Source organism: Sinocyclocheilus grahami, unplaced genomic scaffold (assembly GCF_001515645.1).
Source record: "Sinocyclocheilus grahami isolate Dianchi unplaced genomic scaffold, SAMN03320097.WGS_v1.1 scaffold576.1, whole genome shotgun sequence".
Classification (NCBI taxonomy): domain Eukaryota; kingdom Metazoa; phylum Chordata; class Actinopteri; order Cypriniformes; family Cyprinidae; genus Sinocyclocheilus; species Sinocyclocheilus grahami.
The window spans coordinates 1,036,616-1,048,646 of NW_015505755.1; the positions used below are offsets into that span (position 1 = coordinate 1,036,616).

General features: G+C 39.4%; 1 protein-coding gene across 3 annotated transcripts in view; it reads right to left on the reverse strand.

The window, feature by feature from the left end:
* Positions 1 to 12,031, reverse strand: part of LOC107556716 (zinc finger CCCH domain-containing protein 13-like) — a 35,541-nt gene that overhangs the window by 19,066 nt on the left and 4,444 nt on the right. For 2 of the 3 annotated variants that reach the window (XM_016239901.1, XM_016239900.1), the window contains exons 11-13: positions 9,454 to 9,812; positions 3,950 to 4,366; positions 3,405 to 3,620 (exon numbers count right to left, since the gene is read on the reverse strand). In XM_016239901.1, coding sequence (XP_016095387.1) covers positions 3,405 to 3,620; positions 3,950 to 4,366; positions 9,454 to 9,812 — 992 coding nt within the window. The remainder of the gene's footprint in view (positions 1 to 3,404; positions 3,621 to 3,949; positions 4,367 to 9,453; positions 9,813 to 12,031) is intronic. The other variant, XM_016239902.1, reaches the window with a different exon arrangement.

Consider the following 12,031-nt stretch of genomic DNA (forward strand, 5'->3'; position numbering starts at 1 on the left):
TTCCATAACACTGAATGTTGTAACAAAGGTAACAGAGTTGGTTATTATTATTAAGTCTCTTTCCGGCTCAGACTGCATTGGTTAAAGCGTATGGGGCTGTCACGTGATGAACGAACAAACGACTCAGAAAAACCCGAAGACTCGAACCAGGTGAACTACTTGACTAATTCCAGTACAGAACCTATAGGATGTTGCGCATGCGCGACTGAACGAATCACTCCCCGAGACGACTCGTTCTTCCCGAGTCACATTAAAGATTCGTTCAAAATTAACGAATCGTTCAAGAACGACCCAACGCTAAAGAACCGCAGCAAACACGATTTTTGCGCGTTTTCTTTTTTCGTAAGGTTATGCCCTTCTCGTTTTACACTTCATGCATGTGGACTGAATATTAAACAAGTTAGTAATGATAACATAAACAGAGGCTTCGTAGATTTTCACTTAAGCCTAAACAGACAGGGAATGAGAGAGAGATCGACTGAGCGCGTGCGATTACTTGCATCTGTCCTCCAGGCCGAGTCATATATATTTGTGAAAATAGGTTGTCATGTCCAAGGAAAGCTAAATCTCTGTCTTAGCATCGACGCATAGCTGGTCAGCTGAGCCTTCTAAAGTGGCGCTCAAAGTTAAAATTATTTCAACAGCATGTTTCATTATGTCTCTCTTTGAATGAATGAATCGGCGTTTTTGAACGTGTAGTTGAAGGAACGGTTTAAAGACTCACTCAAAGACAGTCCCTTTCCACCACCTTGTGGCGCAACACTGTAACTGCACTGACTGACAGCCCGTCGCGGGCCGGTGGAAATATCAATAGAAAGTCTCTTGTCCAGTCAGATTAGAAAATCAGATTACAACTAGGCTAACTGTTATACACATAGGCTAACGATAGCCTAACGATCTTATTGTCAGGTTCATGTTCTGTTATGTAGACCGTTATTTTGTCATTCTCTTGTTTACTTCACTTCCTGTTTCAACGCTATTTGGTTTCGGTTTCTGAATAAGACCTTGTTAGTTATATCGTAACACCAACACACAGATTATATATATATATCCCGGTGTGTGTGTGTGTGTGTCGATAATACCACATACTCAATTACCGCAAGAGAAATTCCCTCACCGCAACAGCCCTAGATTTCACGGTTTTATATGATTTTACTGTAACCACATACATGGACATTAAAAGAAATTATGCGTAGAAAAGAAACTGTTGGCTGTCTAAGTGAGTTTGATTCATACATTGATGGTTCGAGTTTAATTATGTAAGCAGTTTAGCACCGGTTAATGATTTAATGAACGAGCACTGCTGTAGTTTATATAACAACACTCTCCAAAAGCAGAATGGTACTTTTATTTCTTTTAAGTCTAATTCCTAGTCATAATAGAATGATCTCTTAATTTTACCGGCAATATATAGTTTGTGATTGCATTTTATATGTCCAGATATGTCCAGACATGCAGTCTACGAATAACATTAGAGCGACAGCAGTAGGAACGCCCACAGCCGTCTTCACAGCACGGAGTCTAGCGACATACAACGAAAAAGTCGCTGGCAGTGTGAACAGGGCTTAAGCTGTGAAAAATAGTCTTTGAACTGCCTTCCTTGTGATCCTTACATATCTAAATCGGACGCAAGCGCTGTTGCGTCATGTCGCAAATAAATTTCTCTTTCAGGTCAGAAGCAGTGCGCGAATGCTTGTATGTCAGAAATAGAGCGGGACATCAGTTTACTGTCTGAGATTTGTTGTGTCAATCCGTCGCGCATCCAGTGTAGACAGAATCACAGATTATAATGGGTTCTGTTGTCTGTAGTCGTGTTGCACCTCTCACGTCCGGTGTAAACACGGTGTAAAATTAGCAAAGAGCTCCAGATCGCGTCAGTGAAACACCATTTGTTTGCTTTACTTTGCTACGGATTCATTTTTAAACAAGACAGTATGATGCAGGCTTTTCAGAGAGACTGAAAGTAAACAATACTGATTCTCTGTTCCAGACCATTTGAAATATACCAAGTTTTTAACCCGAATGACCCATGTTGTTTTCAGAGTACCTCACAGCAGCTTCCATCTGTTATTTTAATAAGCGAAACTGTTAGCCAATCATAGCAGTGGGTGTTTACTTGCGTGTCTTGAATGCGCCCCACTTAAAAAAACAGACCATTCTGAAGAGAGACTCAAAAACAGGATAGAAAATATCCTATTACATCTAAATTGTTTTTTTTTTAATGTAAAATCACACTAACATTATAAGTGACCCTCAGAGAACATTATAAAATAATTTTTAAAAATGCATTTCATGACCCCTTTAATTTTCGATTGTACTATGCCTTTAAGTTTTGAGGTAGAAAGTGCTTAGTCAGAGAAATTTTAAGGTGAGCTTTCAAAGTTAGGGGGGAAAAAAGCATAATGCTATGTGGTACACTGGGGAGAAGAAAGAGACCATTTCTGAATGGATGCCAATGGAGGAGATTCTTCAGTGTGCTGAAAAAAACTGCTTTTGTGAGGAAACAGTTTACCGACTAATCTTCAACATGCTTGTCAATAAAATTACACAAAACACAATTTTTTTTCCAAAAATAGATCAATCAAAATTAAAGGCAGACAATTGACCTTACAACAGATGAATGACTGACAGACCAAATAGCCAATCAAATCCTTCAAGCTTTAAAGCTTACTGAATTGTCGGACACAAATCCCTTTTTTTTTTAAAGATTGCTTTAACTATAGTAAAAAGGTGTTATGGCATATGTAATTCGGATACTAGACATCCAAAATAGCTGGTTAATGGGGTTTCATGTATTGCATCCCAGAAATCAGCCAGAAAAATTCAAGCCTTAAATAAAACGATTCATAAAAAAAAAAAAGATGAAGAAAAAGTGTGTGTTTGGGCAGTTTTCATTAACACTATATCCAACTTAGGTGATTACATGGAGTTTAATATGGCAGTACAGTGGGGCAAAAGTATTTAGTCAGCCACCAATTGTGCAAGTTCTCCCACTTAAAAAGATGAGAGAGGCCTGTAATTTTCATCAAAGGTATACCTCAACTATGAGAGACAAAATGAGAAAAAAAATCCAGAAAATCACATTGTAGGATTTTTAAAGAATTAATTGGTAAATTCCTCGGTAAAATAAGTATTTGGTCACCTACAAACAAGCAAGATTTCTGGCTCTCACAGACCTGTAACTTCTTCTTTAAGAGGCTCCTCTGTCCTCCACTCGTTACCTGTATTAGCACCGTCAGAATATTTGAACAGGATGTTTTGTTTATTTTCTCTGTAAATCTCTACCTGCCGTTAGAGTGAACATTTGCATACTAAATGCAAATGAGGTTTGCATCTCCCAATAATAATAATAATAATAATAATAATAATAATAATAATAACAACATCTCTTGCTTATCAGTCACCTCTTTCTCTGATGTCACGTCGGTCTCTCTCTACATGTCCTCCCCGCCGTTCATCTCTGGGCTGTTCCCCTCTCTGTCTGTCATTATCGTAGCGATCACGATCAGTGTTTCTCTCTGAGCTCCTCTCTCTCAGACCACTGCTGCGGGACTCCCAGCTGTCATGCCCGCTAGCACTGCTAGTGTCAGCCTGTGACGCTCTACCACCACGAACAGAACCTGACACACAAAATTCATCACAATCCTCTGCCCAAAATTTGTTTCAAGCACTCATATTATCGCAATACTCCTAAAATGCAATTAATAAATGTTAGATTTTGTGAAAAGTACAATTTGTATTGATGTTTACTAGCATTTTCTAAGTGTAAGCACTCTCTCCTCCAGCTTTTTATGCTTTAAAGTGGTATTTTTGATGTGTATTCGCACTTTTTACATTTAGTCATTTTGCAGACGCTTTTATCCAAAGCGACTTACAATTGGGGAATACATAAAAGCGATTCTTTTTAGATGTAGCTGACAAAGAATATAGCATGTCGTTATCTTCACACCTTTCTCTGTGGCATCCCCACGGCCCCTGCCTCTGCCTGTTCTTTCAGCCCGAGATTCGTTCCTGTTGTCCACTCTACTGTCATTTCTCAATTCCTCCCTTCCATGTCCTCTTCCATAATTCCTTTCCTCCTGGGCTGTCGTTTCATTTCGTTCCCTCTCTCTTTCTCGGTCCCGGTCTCTCTCTCTACGCTCCAGGGATTCTCGTCCCGAGCGGTCTCGCGGTTCTCCTGCGCGGGTATCCCGAGTGTCTTTGGCCTCCCCGCGGTGCTGGCGCTCTTCCCGGACATCTCTTCTATCCCGTTCACCACGCCGGTCTCGGCCATCCCTGGCATCACGGTCATCTCGAGAAGAGCTCTGCTCGATCTCATAGTCTCGCTCGTCACGGTTGCTGTCTTTCTCACGCTTTCCGCGGCTCTCTAAGGGCAGAAAGGAAATTAAGTTAGCAGCAGATTTAAAAGGCTGTCACTGACTAAATTATTAATTAGCTGCACATGGCCAAAAGTATGGTGGAAACCAAACAACCACATCCATACAGGGCTACATGACCCAAAAAAGGAAGAAAACAAAAAAAAAACAAAGACTGGGAAGTTTAGCGGTGTTACATGTCACCCAGACTTTTTTATTTTTATAAAGGGGTGGTTCATTGCGATTTCACTTTTTTAACGTTAGTTAGTGTCTAATGTTGCTGTTTGAGCATAAACAATATCTGCAAAGTTACGAAGCTGAAAGTTCAATGCAAACGGAAATATCGTCTTTTAAAATTCTGGCAGTTTAGCCTACAAAAACGGCTGGTAGGGACTACAACGAGTTACTTCCCAGGTTCGTGACATCACAAACCCATATAAACCCCGCCCTCTGCAAAAGGCAGCAAAGGGGTAGCCATGCTGCGGCTGCTTTAGAGAAGAGGAAGAGAAAACTAGAGGTGCACGTAAAAATCTGTTCATATATGAATCGCGATTCTGTCTTACGATTCTAATGGATTCACAAGTTTCAAAATCAATGTTCAAAAGCAGCGGTTCTCAATACTGTTCCTTGCGTTCCCCTGCTCTGCATCTCTCTCTCCCATTCAGCTCGGCTCCAACAATGAACTGTTCCAATTATACACTTATTTTCACATAGCTATGAGAAGCATTAAACATGGACATGCATGCGGTTGCTGTTCTGTATTAAAGCTTTAATCAGGATAAAACTGTATATTAAAAGCTAACATAAGCAGTAGGATTTACAAATAACAGCATATCTAAAAGTATGAGACAACAACAAACAAAAAACATAGGCCTACCATTAACAGCCGTGCTTGCACAGGTTCTGCACAATCCTCTTCAATAATATCCTCTGCTTCTCAATCGGGCTTAAACTGATAGGCGATATTAATGATGCTGTTGTTTACAATACAACCGGAGCACATGCCGCTGAGGAGAGGGGCAGGACGTTTAGACACGCACTAGAGGCGGTTTAGCCAATCACAACACACTGGGCTAGCTAACCAATCAGAGCCCATCGCCTATTTCTGAGGGCGGGGCTTCATAAAAACAGGAAAAGATCAGCCCATTTCTCAGAGAAGGGACAGAGCTGTGCGGAATAGAAGTCTGCCATCCTGCAGCTCTCCCTCGGGATCGACCGGATTTTTTGCGCCGCGGGATTAAGCTCCCGAATAAAACACGGTAGCTGTCGGTAACTCTTTTGTAATTTGAACGGGAGCGGGCGGTCTATAAATATCCCGTTCCCGACGTCCATTTAGAACAGCATATCTGTGCTTTATTCTTACTGACCACCGGTACAGCTTGCGCTCAGGATGCACGCGCTGCATGCATGCTTTAAACGTCACACGTTTTATTTGCGTGGTCTGTGCATGTGAATAATGATTAGAGCAGGCTGTACCTGTGGTAAATATATGGCCCTCAGACAGAACAGTCAGGTTGTCGATGAGTGAGAGAGCAGAATAAGGATGGAGCAAAGTGTGGATGACCTGTCCTTGAAGGACGTTCAACTCAGTTTTGTTTATATTTTGCTTAACCTATCATTTTAAATGAAAGACTTCGTATTTATTTTTCTCTGCGACACGTTTCCTACTGTGTTAACAGAAAAATGTCAAACGAATTTAGTATTTTGACAAGACGAATAAAAATAGCTAATAGGCTATTTCTGTACAACCTACATTTTCATTTTTTTTCTCTCCGAGACACTTTTTTCCTATTGTGTTGTCAATGTTAAACTAATTGTATCCTGACAAGACGAATAAAAATAAGAAATACAATTTTTGTACAACATTTTTATTTTCTCTGACACTTTTTTTCCTACTGTTGCATAAAATATTAAACAAATGTTTTGTCTTAAGATAATTCATAAATTCAAGTCTAAGTCAATAAATTCAATACTCTTGACAAGACGAATAAAATAACATACAAGTTTGTGCCGACAACGATTTATTTGTCCGCATATCTCGCTCTCTTTCAGTAGCGGAAATTTAAATGTGAGATTCTGGAAACAAGATCTAAATTTAACGGAAACGGTCGGGTCAGGAGAAAAATGATTCTAAGTAGACAGCGGGTGAACAGAGTGAATATATAGCGGGAGGGGGTGGGTGCGGAATAGAACCTTGCGAGAGCAGGACTAAAAAAAACAGTCCTGCGCAGACCTCTAGTGTGGAATAAAGGTAAATTATGTGAAAATTAACATGTTAGACTGCACCCCATAAACACAATCAAGCCTAGAAAAAACCCAGTGAACCACCCCTTTAATATCACCACTACTCATTACAACAAATCTATATTTGTGTCTATATGTCAAAAGCGTGGGGACAGTGAGTTTTTTGGGGGGAAATAAATTAATTTCACTCAGCAAAAATGCATTATTGTTTTCATAAAATATCAAGCAGCACAAATGTTTAACATTGATAACATTGAATAAATTAAAAAAAAAAAAACATACCAAATAACACTTTTGAATGGTATTTGTACTTGCATTGTCATATGAACAACCAGTCAAACTGAATAATGCATGCGTTATGAACCTAAATTATGCATCACATGGTTAAGACAACATAAAATGTGCCATAAGTGGGTCAGTGAAGTCAGTTGTGGGTCTGAACAAGTCTCTAACTGAGTGTTTTGATGGATAACAATAGGTTTAAAACAGACATCGAGTTGGACTAGTCCCTCTCAATAATAGAAATGGCCAAATTGTTGCCCCCAGTTTAAGATGGCCAATCAAATCAGGTGGGATTTACTGATCACTAATACCGAACAAGAATTCCAGCATGACGCTTCAGTGTTTAAATTAGTGGTCGACCAACATTGTTTTTTTGACAGCCGATGCTGATATCTTGGAAAGCAGGGAGGCCGATGGCCATTATAATTTTATTTTATATTTAAGAAATTTGAAATCATTTGAAAATGGATTAAAAAAATAAGTGTGTAAAATAAACATGCTTATACTTTAAATGACAAAGTATTTTTCACAAATAAACAAATATTTAATAAAAAAACAATTAAAAAGGAAGTAAACACTGTAACCAACAGGGCACTCAGTATTCTGGGAAGTTTGTGTGCATTGGGAATCACATTTTTTCAAATAAAACCAAGGTAACACTCATTTTACATACAGCACACAGTGAAAATTATATGAATATGACATTGGGCAAAAGCATGAAGAGCAGCATAATTTAAAATCATGAGTTTAAAGTTTTTCGATCGCGCATCTCAGTGAAGCTGAACTCTCCTCCTGTCCGTACTCAATTCGACTGTCACGCAGAGAACACGCGATCATGCAGGATACAAATGCACACTTCAGAAGATCTCACAGCTGAAGTTTGCAAGCTTTTTGAAATTAGATATTCATTACTCATTCAAAATTTAGTTTAAATGATATAAATGCGTATTTGCTGAATGCTGACGGCAAACGAGAAAGCATTATAATGTTTGCCTTTCTATTACTAAAAATATAAAAGCAATCGTTATAATACTTTGTATACATTTTAATTCCTTTGTTTAACAGTTCTATCTGATTATTAGACAGATTTCTGTTCGTGGACAGAACTGTTAACGACGACAGCGAACAAGAGGGAGAATGTGAGCACTGTGTGCTCAAAAGAGTCAGACGCTACCGTTCTCAGCGCAGTCAAAATAAAAGCATTGGTCAAACAGAAAAACTTATCGGCCTATGGGGATATTTGAAAAATGCCAAATATTGGCCGATATATTGGCCGATATATCGTCCTTGGCGATATAATCGGTCGACCACTAGTTTAAGTGATGCAGGAGTGCATATGCTCATATGCGTCATATGCTCTGACTGAAAGGCTGCATGTGCCGCTGACAGAGACACTCGGCTACTCGTGCTGTCTTCCTGGATGCATAACTTACATTTCACAGGTATATTCTCCGTCTGTAGGTTAAAGGGATAGTTCACCCAAAAATTAAAATTTTATGTTTATCTGCTTACCCCCAGGGCATCCAAGATGTAGGTGACTTTGTTTCTTCAGTAGAATACAAAGATTTTTAACTCAAACCGTTGCGGTCTGTCAGTCTTATAATGGAAGTGAATGGGAATCATGGCTTTGAGAGGGAAAAAAAACAAAACATACACAAACAAAACCAAATTAAACTCTGCGGCTCGTGACGATACATTGATGTGTAAAAGACACGAAATGATCGGTCTGTGCAAGAAACTGAACAGTATTTATCGTTTATCGTTTTTTACCTCTGATGCACTGCAATGTCTGAACTGTCCTGAGCGCGTCCTCGACAGCCAGCGCGTGACTTGTCTTCTTCCTTTACGGCGGATCGCAGACTTATGCCAAATGGACCATTGACACTCCTAATTGAGATTGTAGATAAGAGTGTCAATGGTCCATTTGAGAGATAGGTGGTGGTAATGCACAAGAATGCATAAAGAAGATGCATCACACGCCGGATGTCGAGGACGCGCTCAGGAAAGTTCAGACATTGCAGTGCATCAGAGGTAAAAAAAACCCAGATATAAATACTGTTCAGTTTCTTGCACAGACCGATCATTTTGTGTCTTTACACATCAAAGTATCGTCACGAGCCGCAGGGTTTAATTTGGTTTTGTTTGTGTATGTTTTTTTTTTTTACTCTCAAAGCCGTGATTCCCATTTACCTCCATTATAAGACGGACAGACTGCAACAGTTTGAGTTAAAAATCTTCGTTTGTGTTCTACTGAAGAAACAAAGTCACCTACATCTTGGATGCCCTGGGGGTAAGCAGATAAACATCAAATTTTCATTTATGGGTGAACTATCCCTTTAAGATGCAAGTAACTAAATATCAAAATATCTGACAACTGTTTTATGACAGAAATGTTAAACAACCAGCAGTAATATCTTGTGACGCAAACTACTGGACTTTGTAAAATGTTGCAGTTTTGAATTGAAAATATAGGATACTTTGCAGTTCTTCTTTTGTCTTTATCCATTTAAATCCTTTACTTAACACCTCCCCCCCACTTCTCAATAATTACTCTGTGACGTGTCTCTCTCACCATCTCTGCGCTCATGCCGTCTCTCTTGCAGTGCGGGACTCCTGTCTCGCTCTGATCTCCCCCTCTCCCCACCCTGGGAGCGGTGACGGGCACTGGGGCTGGACCTGCGAGGACCGGGTGTCGGTGAAGTGTCTCTCTGCGGGGTGAGCGGAGAGCGGGAGCGACGTGAGGATTGAGTGGGAGGTGGTGAGGATGAGGATGGAGGAGGAAGGTCTCGGTAAAGAGGAGAGATAGAACCCCGTCTGTGGCGAGGAGATGGGGAGTGTCTCTGGGCTGAGGAGCCAGAGCGTGAAGATGGGGAGTGGTGCAGTCGGGAGGGAGGGGAGGGGCTCCGGCGGTGACGGGGTGGAGTTCTAGACCCGAGAAAGGAAAACACATAAGATGAAGATGGAACTGATAGTCCCCTTACAATATCTCTGAAACAAACTACTGATGCAAGATAAATGTCAGGATACGCATTTGACTGATATCTGTCAGGTCACATGATTTTTCAGAAATCATTCTAATATTTGATGAATAGAATGTTCAAAAGAATGATTTTTTTTGCAACAAATGTAAAAACAAAGAAATTGTTTTAAAACAAATAGTAGGGTTGTCAAGCAGGGTGTGTTAAATACATTAATAATTTTTTTTTAATGATATACATATATATATATATGGCTGGGCGGTATATTGAGTTTGTACGATATATCGATGTTTTCTTTAGAAGCGATTCGATATGAGCCAATACCATTTATATCGATATACAGTAGTTTGATACGAACGCATCTGAAAATATAGCAGAGGACACAGACTGAGCTGCTGCGGAGAAAGTGCATAATCCAGTTTGTTCTAAACATGTGACAAGCTTCATATTAAGGCCTTTAAAAACTGGTAAGACAGTATAATTTATGGTTTCGTTTCGCATATTAGTTTAAGCGGCTCGGCCCGTCATATGCTCTGACTGAAAGGCTGCATGTGCCGCTGACAGAGACACTCGGCTACTCGCGCTGTTTAATGTGTTTGAGATGTGCCGTCTTCCTGAAAGCATAACTTACATTTCACAGGTATATTCTCCATCTGTAAATGTTAGAAAGTCATGGAAATATTTCCATTTTTCTGTCAGAAGTGCATGAGCCTTCTGCTTTGGGATTCTCCGCTAAACTTCACACAGACTTCAGTGAACGAGCACCGTGCATGCGCGCCAAACAGACGGAGCTCAATTAAATATCAGCGCAATAATTCTGACTAAAATATACATTTCTCTGAAATATTTGTAGTTGGACAATAAATGTGACATGTAGAATTTTAAACCTACAAGTAAGTCTATTTTTATAATAGCACTGACTGTAAAGTGACTAACGGGGTAATCAAAATAGCCTAACAACTGCTTTTGTTCTCAATTATTTTCATTTTTAGTTTAGTGAATTTAACTTCCGCTTTAAAAGCCTTATTTTTGTTTTTAGATTGCAATGTTACAATGTTAGAATGAAATGTGATTTTAACCCTTTTTTTTGCACATGATATAAAGGCTTACATGGTTCCATTCACTTTATTTGTTTTCATAGCCTTTAATATGTATTGTTTTGTTGGACAACATTGGACGGTAAGTGAAATATATACAGTATCTCACAGGAGTACACCCCTCACATTTTTGTAAATATTTTATTTTATTTTTTCATGTGACAACACTGAAGAAATGACACTTTGCTACAATGTAAAGTAGTGAGTGTACAGCTTGTATAACAGTGTAAATTTGCTGTCCCCTCAAATTAACTAAACACACAGCCATTAATGTCTAAACCGCTGGCCACAAAAGTGAGTACACCCCTAAGTGAAAACCACAGGACATGGTTCCAGTAATCCATGTCCTTAGTCTGCTTCTCTTCAGCAAACTGTTTGTGGGCTTTCTTGTGCATCATCTTTAAAAGAGGCTTCCTTCTGGGACAACAGCCATGCAGACCAATTTGATGCAGTGTGCGGCGTATGGTCTGAGCACTGACAGGCTGACCCCCCCACCCCTTCAACCTCTGCAGCAATGCTGGCAGCACTCATACTAACACCAAATTTAACACACCTGCTCCCCATTCACACCTGAGACCTTGTAACACTAATGAGTCACATGACACCGGGGAGAGAAAATGGCTAATTGGGCCCAATTTGGACATTTTCACTTAGGGGTGTACTCACTTTTGTGGCCAGCGATTTAGACAATGGCTGTGTGTTGAGTTATTTTGAGGGGACAGCAAATTTACACTGTTATACAAGCTGTACACTCACACTACTTTGTAGCAAAGTGTCATTTCTTCAGTGTTGTCACATGAAAAGATATAAAATATTGACAAAAATGTGAGGGGTGTTCTCACTTCTGAGAGATACTGTATATATTATAGGTGGTAAGTGAAATATCTATATATTAAAAACAGATTTTAAAAAATAAAAAAACGAAAATACTGAGATATATAAAGTATATCGCAAATCGGCCAAAAAATACAGAGATATGAATTTTTGCCCATATCACCCAGCCCTGATATTAATATATATATATATATATATATATATATATATATATATATATATATACACACACACATATATA